This window comes from Heliangelus exortis, chromosome 4 (genome assembly GCF_036169615.1).
Source record: "Heliangelus exortis chromosome 4, bHelExo1.hap1, whole genome shotgun sequence".
NCBI lineage: Eukaryota > Metazoa > Chordata > Aves > Apodiformes > Trochilidae > Heliangelus > Heliangelus exortis.
The window spans coordinates 21,939,043-21,952,130 of record NC_092425.1 but is presented as its reverse complement, the minus strand read 5'-3'; the positions used below and the strand labels follow the sequence as shown (position 1 = coordinate 21,952,130).

Below are 13,088 nucleotides of genomic sequence, written 5' to 3'. Positions count from 1 at the left end.
TACTGTTTGGTACCTAGAAAGGGCATGAGTCTTGGGGCTTTCTGCTTTAAGAGGAGAAAAATCAATTCCCACTTCAAGTTTTACCTAATATAGTAACAATAGTAGGGAATTATGGCCTGATAGCTAAAACAATGTTCACTTTGTCCCTGGTTCTTAAAACAGTTCTTAGTTAAAACAACATGCAGAAAATAAGCGGAGAGATGCATGCAAAAAAAAAGATAATAAGTGAGTTGAAACAATTGTAAGTGGTCATGATAAGTAGGTCTTACAACATGAGGCTCTGAAGCATGTCCCAAGATCTTCAGACTACTATGATTTACCAAAATCCTAATAAGAACTTGGAATTTTAGAACCGTAGATGGAATGCATGGTTTGGGTTGGCCCTGTAGAGGTGATCTGGTTCTAACAGCCCCTGCTGTGGGCAGGGACTTCTTCCATGAGATGAGCTTGTTCAACTATATAAGAGCTTTGCCTTTCTTCTTACATATATATCAATTTTCATGAATACGAATAAGTAGTATAAATATAGTGAAAGAGACTGTAAAAGTTACCTATTTGTTTGCTGCTTAGTAACTACATTAAATGAGACTTAACTTCAAATCAAATACTGAATAGAAGAATCCTGATCAGGCTGCTGAATGCATGTACATTTCAGCTTATTTGGGATAATGCTGAAAATAGAAAGGAGGTATTGTCAAGTCATGTATGGCTGACTTAGATCATTGCTTGAAACAGCATTATCTAACCTAACGCTGTGAATTCCACAAGAGGACACAGAAAAGGATGACATTGATGTGCTAGCTACATATGTAGCAACAGAGGCTTCTACAGCTGCTTTGTACTTGTGTAGGTGTCTCCAGCTCAGCCTCCTGCACAGGAAGATAAAGCCACTGCTAAAAATGACCACTCCAAGGTATTCTGAGAAGGACTTAGAGAGTAATTTGTATCTCATGAAACTGACTGATACTTGAATCTGAGTCTTTAAACCTGCTGTTTGGTTAAAGACTAAAATCACAAAATCTGTGCAAGAAAATGAAGAGTCATAAAAGTATATTGAAAACTACTAAAAATAGTTTTGAAAGGATACTATCTGCCCATTTACTTTAGCAAAAAATACATCCTGACAAAAAAAAAAAAAAAAAAAAAAAAAAAAAAAAAAAACCAACACAAAAACAAAAAAAAACCAAAAAAAAAACCCTGATAATTACCACAGCAAAGGCTTGGTAACTTACAAGACAAATTACCTAAACTGAATAATTTTATACTCAATTGGATTTGCTGTCATTCTTTCAAACTGAAAAAACCTAACTTTTCCTCTACTTCACATTTTCTGACAATTACAACATTCATTACAATACCAAAAATCAGTCATAACTGGTTGTCCTGCTTATTTTTATGTTTACATTTCTAGCAATAGCTGAGGATCTGATGTTCCTGATACACCAAGGAAAAATAGGTTACATTTTTCAAAAATTCTAAAGTTGAAGGAAGATTTATTGATTAAGGAAGATGATCAACAATGGCTTTGAAAATACAAATTTTCTTAATAATATCATTAATGCCTAAATGCACAGTCAAGGCAAGATGATTATGCCAACTGAAGGAATTGTAGCAAGATTAGATCTGAGCTTCAGAAAGATTCTATGATTTCTTTACATGCAGAGACCATTTGTTTCTGCAAGCAGAATTCTCTGATGTCCAGCTTGGTGCAGTCCAACTAAACTGAGTTATGTAAATGGTAAATTATCAAACAACAATTTTTGTGTCTCCTTACTCAGGGAAGTCGCTGATTCAAGAAGCTTAGCAGAGTTGCTGACCCTTGGGATGAATACAAACATTTTAAACATTTTTTTCTCCTAGTGTGAAAAGTGTTAAAGAGGACAGGACGAGGAGGGTACCAGAAAAGGAATATAAGCTGGAGTATTACAAACACTGTAGCCAGCAGTCCTAGATGAGTCTTAAGCAATGGAAGAGGCCCATCCAGCCTGTATTGCTGCATGGCTTTGTGTGAGCACAGCCCTTCCCACTGTCATCCACCAGTTCTAACATAACCCTCCCAACAGAGAGAAAATTACAACTTTCACTCATCAGTCACAAGCTGTACATCTGAGACTGATCCAGGAATGTCACTAGCTTCTTAGCACAAAGAGATGATTTCTACTGACTGGTGCCATGCATCTGTACATCAGCAAGAAAAAAATAAAGGAGGGACAGAGTGAGAAAGCTATCAGATGCAGTAACTTTAGAACAAGTAAAAGACAAGACTTGTGGGTGCATTTAGTTACTTTTATACCTGGAAAAAAAGTCTGTTAAGTGTACAATTATATCCACTTAAAATTAAAATAATATTTTGCATTTTTAATTAATTGTTCAGCTGTGGCTTTGGCCTCCCTTCTTAGACCCATTCAGTTTTGAAAGAGGCAAGGAAGAGGAGCATACTGCACAGTACTGAAATAGATGATGGAAATGGATGAAACCAATGTAATCTGTATGCACATTTCTTCTTCTGACTCTGGTACCAGCAAATGCCATAACTATCAGAATAAAGAAATAAAACCAAACCTATAGTCAAGTATGCTCATTTTATAAATACAGATTTTTTCTTACATTGCATCAGAAACAGGGATTTGAAGCTGAATATTTTAATCCCTTAGTATTTTAACAAGATGTTTATCTTAGATAATATCAATAAAACTTAAAGAATTGAAAACATACAACTTTATTTTAGCTATAAAGTACAACTCCCTATTCTTTGCCTTCAAAGGCATACCACCTGACCTTGAACTGGCAGCTGATCTTAAGAGAAATATTATTTAGCTGTGACTGCTATATAAATGTATTTCCTACAATAAACCATCTTACATCTCCATAAATAACAGACTGCTTATCACTTACTGTTGCTTTTCAACTTTCTATGAATTATTACTTACAGCAAAATACTGATTCTTTTTTATCTTAAAAAAAAAAAAAAGGCAAAAAGGTCACACTCTTGAGGCAAAGGCAGACTTTTCTTAAAAAGTATTGAAAACTTAAGGTTTATTAGGGACATTTTACTGGGACAGATGCATCATGTTTTATTAGTGCCATTGCTATATAGCACATAAACCAAAATCAAATAAAAATGATTTTTTCCATTTCTGCATTTTTAGTATTTAGCCACAAAAAAAATTCTGAAAAGCTTGAACCCAAACTTGTCTAGTTTCCACATATAACCCATTAATAAGTCACCACCATTCTTCAGTCTCACCTTTGCTAGTGCTGTGTATACTTTCACAGGCTTTCCTAAGGCATCTAGAATTGCTTATGTACATTAATGCATTTTATTCAGAAATCTGCAGAGACTGAAAGTTGGAAATTGGCCTGTATGACCCTAAGCTTTACAGTTCAAACCGTGCCAACCTCTAAAATTAGGAAATATTACTGACAGATAAAAAAAAATTTATATGGAAACATACAATATATGTGTCCTCTGCTCAATCCTTCTTTATACTGCATTTCAAAATAGTTGAAAACCTTTTAGCTAGGGGTGTGCATGCCTGAACAACGTTACGCTGACTCTTTTACCAAAAGGTAATTTGATTAATCACTACTAAATTTTATTGATTGCCATGGTAAGCTTGCACATTTTCTAAATACCTATTTAATTTTAAAACTTCCTGTGTGCAGGATTTTGCTTACTTCTTAGGACTGTGCTGCGAGTTAAAAACTTTTTTTTCAAATTGTTAGAACAGAAAGCTAGATATTACTAAAAACAGGGATTTAAATATAGCATACAGATTTTGTGTACCTTAAAGTATAGCTGGACTGCAAGCAGTTTTTCTAGGAGAATGACTGCACTAAATTGAAAAGAAAATGAGTGTCACAAATTTTTCATGATATTCAATTATTTAGATGTGCATTAAGAAAATATTTACATATTTTTACATAAATATTTTTTAAAAACCCAAAAAAAAACCAAACAAAAAATCCCCCCCAAAAACCCCAACAAAAAGCCCACCACCACCACACAAGACATAATATTCTTTCCCTGTACAAAATAAGGGAATGATTTGTAGGTTGTTGTTTAAATGGGTGTATTTGAATAAACCAGCCCTGAGTAATATCAGGGAAGTTATTAGAATGGTTTAATTGAATGTCTACTTAAATCATTCATAGAAGCAATTCATAAGCACTAATCTCTGAACTAACATTTAACACAGGCATTCTGTTAGGACATACCACTTTACAATACATATTTTGAACACAGACTTCAAAATAATATAAATACTCCTCACCAAACTAATGCTGTCAAACTCATTAGTTCGTTGCCAGTACAGTCTCATCATCAAGTACTGCAATCCAGTTGTGTTATTTATTGCTTACAAATGCTTCGTACTATGGGAAATCTTTGGTAAAAAAAAAAATCATAAAATTTTCACAATAGCTTTACATGTAGTATTGCACAACAAGGCAGTTTCAATACACAAGAAAAAAAGGAATGCTCAGATCCTCAGTGAGGAGATTAGAACTGTACAACATTCATTAGTTTACCACTATAAGCAAAATTTATTTTCATAAATGTTTAAAATATTTTCTGGTTTCTTTCAGCTTATATCAACATTTATTTTTCAATCTATATTTGAAACAGAAGAGTAGTCAAATAGAACAATTTAAATAAAAATTGGCAACTATACAGCATTGTTTTGTCTACCCTACTACAGCATCAGATCTTTTCAAGTCTGTTTACTTCACAAAAAAACTTAGAGGAAAAAAAACTGCTAAAAATAATTGCAGTCCTCAGCCCTCTATGGAAAAGAGGAAAATAAGTTTCATGTCTATTATTGGACATAGACATTTCTCTAGTGGTCCAATTGTGCAGATTCAAACCTAAGTGACATTAAGCTGCTCTAAATGAGCTTTTAGCTCAGGACACAGTTCAGTTAGCAGCAGTTCCAGCAAAACCTGAAAAACAGAAAAGAGTTAAGATGAGTGCAGGTGCCAAATGAGAATTTCTCTTTCTGTCTTGTTCAGAGCATCACAGATAACAGAAGCACACAGGGTCACCCTGTTTATCCTTCACACAACTACTTTTCTCTCATCCTAAAGTTATTGTGTGCCCTACAGATAATATGGGAAATGTCTTAAGGCTGGAAGAAGCCAAGTGCCACGGGCAGCTGCTTTCAGGTAGGGATTTTCCACTCTGTATAAACTGGTGCTGTTCTGTCAAAGCAAGCACCAGGGCATGCACCTCCTGAGCACTCCTGTGTGCTGGGGCTGTGCTCTGGGACTGGCTGCTGAGGAAATGAGCCTCAGGCTGAGACAGAAGCCATACTTGGATCCAGCTGCATCCTCCAACCAGTCCCAGCCAACAGCAGAGGAGTGGAACTTCTGGAGGGTTGTTATGTTCTAACTGAGCCCATCCTGGAGTTCTGCTTCCCTAGGATTTTCCAGGGTATGTTTGCTTTTCTCAGCTGTACAAAGATATTAGTTATGAAGTCAGGCAAGTCAGATGTGGTACAGGATCTCTTTAAGACAAAAGCAATACTGCTTTTTAAACTTACATGGCTTTGTGTTATTCAGAATTACAAATGACAGCAACAAGTACATTTTCTCTGACTTACTTTAATAACAAAAAAGTTAGTTGCATATGAAACAACAGTTCAACATAAATCTCTGCAAAAACACACATCCTCAGGTTTTAATACTGAGTAAGCAGAGACCAGCAATCACCAGGATTATAAAGTTAAAAGGCTACTTTTCTGGTTACTCACATAGAGTAGATGCTTGTTAGCCTTTCTTTCTTGCAATGCATTGAACACTTTCACTACACCGTGACGAGCATTCTGTTGTCCAACAAGACTCTGCAGAGTATCTGCAAGAAAGGTTACTCTTCAGCTTCTCTTGTTTCCCTCATGGTAGACAAAACCTCCCACCAACTCTACTGCCCATGAAGGAGGAGAAAAAAAACACCATTGCACTTTGTGGCTGTTGGCTACAAGATACACAGTCCCCGCTCAGCAGCCCTTAAAAACACACAGATAATTCAGATCAGGGGTTGAAAAGATACTTATTGTCAAGTTCCCCAAGTTGTGGGGAATTTCAAATGTGTGCATTTCAAATGACAACTTTTTAAGTGTTTTAACATGATATATAGTATGCCTTTTAGGTAGTTCACCTCTCAGAGCATCAGTTCAAATCGCATCTCTCTCTCATTCTTTCTTCCCACTTTCTTACCCTTTTTCTCCACTTTTCTCTCTTATATCTTCTTTTCCTCTCTCCCTCTTTTGTCTGGCTCTATAGTTTTGCTTGTTCCAATTGTCAAATAAAGTCTGTTTGCACCTGACCCTTCTACAGTTGGACTTTGTTTCATGGATCCAAAACAAAAATGAATTTTAATGTTACCTCAGACTGTAACAGGTGCCCTCTCCTGACTTGTCAAGTATTTCCAGGTAGCAGAACTACCTGGCATTTGCTCAGAGAACCTGCAGAGAATGTCTCCACTTAATTTAGGTTCTTTGATAAATATTACATACAGAAGAATAGCAGTACTGAATTTTGCATCCACCAGTAATACCTGACTACATGCTTTTTACCAGACAGGAGAGGCCAAGAGTAAGGCTAAAATTATCCTTATTTATGCAAATAACCCTAATTTACAACTCTATGGGGAAACAAAAAATGTAAGCCCAGCAGATCTTAAATTCTTAAAAAACTTAAATTCTGCAGATCTTAAATCTAAGCAGAATGAAAATGATCTCACCTGGAATGTTTTCAAGTAGTTTCTGCTGTGCTCTCTGTTTTGTCTCTTGCTTTTGTTCTTCGCTCTTTGCTCTTGGTGGTGATGCTAACTTTCCATTTGGCCAAAAAGCATCTCTAAATACACCAATGTAGTAAACAAGCATCGGTTCACTGAACATCCAGTGTACAGTGTCACGGATTTGCCTGTAAGAAAGCATAGAAGAAAGCAGATCAGAGCTTATCGTTCATGTTTTATGCAGATTTATTCTTTTTACTTCTCCTGAAAGTAGTGGAAGCCTTTTCATGTAATTATCCCAATTTATCTAATCTAATCTCACCAGCATCACAGCCAGGTCTGGGTGCTCTAGGTTTTAGGTCACACCAGAGATCTGACTGAGATATAGAAAAGGCTGTATTTCAATGTAATCCACAAAAATTTTACAAATTGCAAATACTACACAGAAACGGGCAGTAAAAAGTCTCCACTGGGTAAAGACATAAAAATAAGCTAACTAAATGTTGCAAACTCCAAACTAGTTGCATGCTCAGATGGGTCCCGTGGGATAAAAAGAGATGAAGTTTTGATAAAGGTGCAGAAAGTTCCTTGCCAGGTAGCAACAGCAGCATATTAGTGAAGGGATAACACTGAGACAGCAGCCTCCTCCTGTGGCTGCAGGCACTCACTGAAGTCTTCAGCACAAGAAGTTTGAGGTAGACAGAAAGCTGCTGGCAGCACTGCATAACTGTGCCATGGGACAGCTTTAAAATCAAGAAACATAAAAATTCACTCAATGTGAAAGCTATATAGCAACTTGGCATGCACGCTGTGCTCACATCCACACTCTCTCTGTCCTCTCTTCTGTCTCTCCTGATGGGTATCAGCAGTGCACGAAGAAATTCATCCATCAGTTCAAATGGGTGCTGTCAGAGAACATGAGCTCACCAGGAGTCAGCTGTGTGACCTTCCATCACTGCTTGTCCAATTTACCACTATGTAACATATGTGAAAGCTTTTAAAAGCCATACTGGCACGTGCAAATTTATTCACTGTTCTGCTGGAAGATTTCTGGGCTGTAACACCTACCTGAGTAATAGTTCTGCTGCTGCCCCAAATCAAAATAATGTATTTCATCACCTTTTGCCTACAGGAATGTGCTACAGAAATCACAGGTTCATGCATAAGAGCAACAGCACTTACCAAAGAGTCATGGGAAATGTCTATATCAAATCATCTGCTCAATTGAATCAAGCTTTACTGTAGGCCTTAGTATCTGACAAGGAAAGAAATAACTCTTCCAAAATTTTCCTGACTAGTGATACAGCTTTACACATGAAAGGTGTTTTTACTTTTCCTTTTTTTAACAATTCCACTTCCAGCATTTTTTTAATAGAAAAACAATGCAGATTCAGTTAAAGTAACAGCTACTTACTTGTTGATAGTTCTTCCAAAAGTGACTTGTACTAGTGCAATTAATGTTTTTCTGACCCACTTGAACACTAGAACAATGAAAAATGACAGAAAATAAAGATCAAGAGGCTAATAGCAGTAGGGAACCCAGGAACATGTCCAAAACCTTACCCCCTGCCCCACAAAACACTCACCCCTAAAGTAAACATATCTTCTATAATCCTTTATATGATTTCATTGATTACACATTAGTGTAATTAGTGAAATTAGGTCTCATTTTTCTGGCCTGCTTTCCTTAGAGGGTTTGTTGTACATTTTAAGTCTGTTTTAAATCTTACAGACAACATAGACATACCTGTAGTATTTGTAGTTTATACTGTAAAAATTTAATGTTTAAGAATATTCCCAGTTTATTGAGCCATACAACTACCCAACCCCCCTAAAAATTCACATGCTATTCATACCTACTGCATAATGTTGTACACACAGCAGCATCATTAAAATTCTGAAAGCATTTTCATCTAAGCAAATCAAGCAGTTAGCTTTTCATAACAAATGAAGGAAACAAATGTTTCCTAGTCATTAGTGGTTAATCTTTCTTTCATGCTGTTCACCATCAGCACAAGAAAGTTTATATTTGAAGCATACATCTGCCATTTTTAGTAGGTGCTGCATTTTGTAATAGTTACCCTGCAAACAATTTGAGAGAGCATAAAACATGGCTGGACATTCAAACAGAAACAAAAGTAATTTTATTTATTACCTTCATTCAGTTACATAAAAGAGTAAAAGCTCTGATATTGAAAGATGACACATTCTAGCATGAATGCACCAAAGTTATGAACTACTGAAGAACAGTTCTGTCCCAAAGCACCAGCCTGTGTAGATTGCAAGAACATTTTCACTTATTGAAACAGCAGAAAAATCCAAATTAAAGTGCCCCAGACTTTTTGGCCAACATATTTCACAAGTAAATACAGCTTACTTCCTCGCAGCTCAAAAATCTCTCCAATCAGCATGAAACATGGTTCAGCAAGAGAGTCCCTTTTCCCATCCACCTCCTCTCCATAGTCTGACAGGTCACTGTCCTCTTCCGTTTCTTCCTAGGGAGAGAGACACAACATGGGTACTCACTGCAGTTCCCCACCCTTCTTCCAGAATGGATGTAGTCACTGCTCTGCTCTGGGAAGGAGCACATCCAGCCCTCTCAAGACGAGGCATTAGAGCCACCAACTCTGCTGCTGGCAGGATCTGACAGACAGGTGCCTCACCAGGGAGTGTGAAAAGGGATTGCACTTCTATGGACAAGAATGATGAGGACACTCTGCTGGACCCATCACCACTGCTACATCTTCTGCCCTGAGGCCTTGCCCCAGTAAGCACCTCAACGTTGGGTGTATCTGCACAGATTTGCAGGGTCCATATTGCCCTGCCAGCACCTGCTGGATAAGGGAAAGCAGGTGATGTGAGAGCTCTGTACTGCCAGGAAGCAGCTGAGAGCTGTAAGGAGGAGATGGCACTCAGACGTGTTTGTGATTGCAAAGCTTCCCGGGACACAACACCCATGAAGGACATCCCAAATAGGAAGCAGCTAGCCAGCTGGAGCTGTTTGCAACATGATCAGCTAGGAAAAAAGAGGCAGGATCTGGTTACTGCACAGGGAAAAGCAGGTAGCTGGAACCCCCAGAGAGCAGATACATCATAATGACAAGAAGCACCACACAAGGAAACCATAAATCTTTACCTGTCTTATCACACAAGCACACAAATTCACTGATAATGAACAGAGTTTTCTCTAGGGACAGAGTCTAGAGCAGCCTCCATCCCTGCTTGCTATCTTCCCCTGGTCAACAGGCTTCTTGGCCCTTTGTTATTGTAATTAATCATGAAATTATATTTATTTTTTTTTTCCTGTTAGACATCACTCCATATTTTCATTAAGCACTTGGCCAACAGAACAGAAAACAAGATTCCTGAGTTTGCAGGTGAGCTTACTGAATGTGTAGTTGAAGCCACAGGGTGCAGTTTGATAAAGAAAGATGAAAAGCAACAGTAACTCAATGTGCAAATGCAGGAATCAAAACAATTGATATTGATAAGACTACAGAAAAAGATTCCAGGGCCATACTGCTGTGGAAAAGGCAAGTGGAATACCATGATGTTTAAGCACAAACATTTGTATGACATACTTACACATATAGATATAAAAATTATTTCCATACATGGGACTTGGAAAGCCTAGTGGGAGCATCATGTTTCAAATTTTAGTCACAAAATTTCCAAGAAAAAAATATGGGTTATCAGATAAACACAGAGTAAGACCATAAGAACTAGATAAAATGTAACAAAACAAAAACTAGGAGTAATTGGAGTTGATCAGTATAAGAAATAAAGAGATCAAAGTACCACCTCTTGATAACTGAGATGACCCTAATCCAAACTTGTTCTCTGTTTGCTGCAGAGAGGCCAAGAACTAATTGGCTAAAGATTTAGGTTAAGACAGCAAGAAAAGGTTTCATGAAAATGGCTGAGAACTGAGATACACTGCCTTGCCTGGCTAGAGAACATCAGTCATCATGATGTTAAGATAAACATGTTCCAAGAATTTTTCTTGTACAGTTGAGTCTGCTTGGTGTAAGAAAGTAAACCTGTGATCTCTTTAAGGTCACTGCTCTACTTTTCTGCTGTTCAGTGCCCTGTCATTTAGCAAATGCAATGAGAAATATGACTTTTTATCCCACAGTCCATTTCCTATCCATTAACACTTTATAAACTTAAAAACTCTTCCTCTAGATCATATCAGCTGCATTTTTTTTTAATTTGGTTTTGGGTCTTGAGGAAAAAATGTGCCTTTTCCAAGGAGCTGTCTAAAATGAGGTATCTGAAATTGCAGCAATATCTAACCCTGAAAAAGCAACAATATTACCTCTTGAGTACTGTTCACATACTTGAAAAATGAGAGACAAGACATAAAAAGCAAATAGAGCTGTATGACACTACTCTCTTCTAAGAAGTCAAAAATACCAACTTGGTTTCAAAGAGAACACAACTGTAACAGCTTTGTAACATGTGGTTTACCACAATTAACTTCACTAATGACCTTGTACCAAATGATTTATCCCTAGTTAAACTGCTTTGGTAAATTACCTGAGATGCTATGAGTGGGGAAGACTGAACTCACCTACAGCTCACACTGTCCAAGAAAAATTAGAGCTGATCCAACATCATGTCACAATTCCCCTCCCTCCACTTAATTTTATAATTTTTTTTAAATAGTGCAAGCATTTGCATACTGATCTAGAAGGTCTAACAGTTTCCTACAGTCCCTCCATCTGTATTCCCTTGTCTCATCTTACATTTCAGCTTAGGGAAGGAGGGAAGAGGAGAGGGAAGGTGGATGTGATTTTCTTTGTCTGCATTTGCACAGTGATTGGTGTAATTCAGCCCAGCCAAAATTAAGCTCGTAGTCCCACAACCAGCAAGTCAGAAGTAGTGTAACATCTTGTTGCCACATTCTCTGGGCACTTTTTGCTCTATTTCCTTTAGTTTCTCATTACCAGTTCTTTCATTTCTGCTTCATTTTTCTGTTGGCTTTCCTCTCTCACCACACACTCCCTTTCCTTCTCCCTTATTTCCTAACTACATCCTCCTACAGACTCACATAATACAATATACATGTAGTCTACATATTTTCTTGAGGATGTTTTTTTAATTAGATAGCAAAATACAAATGGATTCATGTTTATATGTTTTTATGCTACTTCTACTTGACAGTCATTGTAGTGAATGTACTTTTATTTTTAGAACTGCAGTACTTCTATCAACGTGTAAATCAGTGTCTTAAATTTTCTTTTTTACTCTGAAATGAGACATTTGCATTCAGCATCTAGGTGCAAATACAGTGCAATTTTAAAAAATGAAAATATGGGATTTTTTTATTCCTGGAGATGCAAGACCACCTCTTTGCCTGTTAACAGGCCAGAACTGTAAAAGTTCCCCCTTTATACTGTACAAGGTCCATCCACTGCAGATAACTACAGCATGTAAGAAAATAATTATTTCATATAATGAATAAATAAAAAGCTGAATAGAAACAGTTCCTTGGAGGCTGTATATCTGCAATATGAACCAAACAGGATAGAGAGCCATGGAATTATGTTCAATTTTTGTCAATGAGCTATTTTAGTCACTAATCTACTCTTCACTGCATTTTCAAAGACCATACTTTTCTATGGCTTAGTATCAAATTCTCTGACTGGTTTGCCTGTATTGGCTCCCACCTGTATTCACAAATTTCTTGAGTAAGCCTGAACCATTCGCCAAAATTCTTTCTCAAAATTAGTTTTGCTTCAGCAGTTGCTCAGAAATTACTAAGGACATGCAGCTGTTTCCTGCCAAGAGAAGATTCCTAGGAGAAAATTATTTTTACCTGTCAAAAACCCTCAAATATGCGTGTCAAAAGCACAAAGCTCAATAAATTCTGCTATTAAAAAAAATAATCCCACATGGATTGCAATTCTTCTATTTGTGACAGGTTACATATTTGCCTATATATTTATCAAAGGCCAGGAAGCTTATTGTATTAATAAACCATTCAAATTCAGAGACAGCTCCTATTTCTGACTCTTTGTTCACTTACAGTAAATGAAAAATGACCTTCCAATATTACCTGTCATTTAAACACATTATATTAATGGCTTCCCCTGCTTACTTTGGATAAATAATTAAATTTGGGATGATTACTTTTCTACCACTTACCTCCTGATGAGAAAACAAATCACCAGGAAGTCGTTCTAGAAATGAGGAGAGTGAAAAAGATGATTTCTTTCCTTGCACATCAATAACTTTGAGGTGCTCTGGGGAAGGGCTCAAGAAGGCATAAAGTGCTTCACTCTGGCAGAGTCTTTCATCAGAGAGCAATTTCTGTGCAAGAAAAATAATGACAAAAACAACATATCAATTA

The 13,088-nt window shown here is 37.0% G+C and overlaps 1 protein-coding gene across 2 annotated transcripts in view; it reads right to left on the bottom strand.

The window, feature by feature from the left end:
• Positions 1–4,102: 4,102 nt before the first annotated feature.
• Positions 4,103–13,088, bottom strand: part of SNX25 (sorting nexin 25) — an 82,034-nt gene continuing 73,048 nt past the window's right edge. Inside the window, exons 14-19 of one of the 2 annotated variants that reach the window (XM_071743303.1) lie at positions 12,884–13,048; positions 9,111–9,228; positions 8,148–8,214; positions 6,740–6,921; positions 5,751–5,851; positions 4,103–4,941 (exon numbers count right to left, since the gene is read on the bottom strand). In XM_071743303.1, coding sequence (XP_071599404.1) covers positions 4,867–4,941; positions 5,751–5,851; positions 6,740–6,921; positions 8,148–8,214; positions 9,111–9,228; positions 12,884–13,048 — 708 coding nt within the window. In that variant the 3' untranslated portion in view covers positions 4,103–4,866. Of the gene's footprint in view, positions 4,942–5,750; positions 5,852–6,739; positions 6,922–8,147; positions 8,215–8,888; positions 9,004–9,110; positions 9,229–12,883; positions 13,049–13,088 lie in introns of those variants that run through there. The other variant, XR_011725775.1, reaches the window with a different exon arrangement.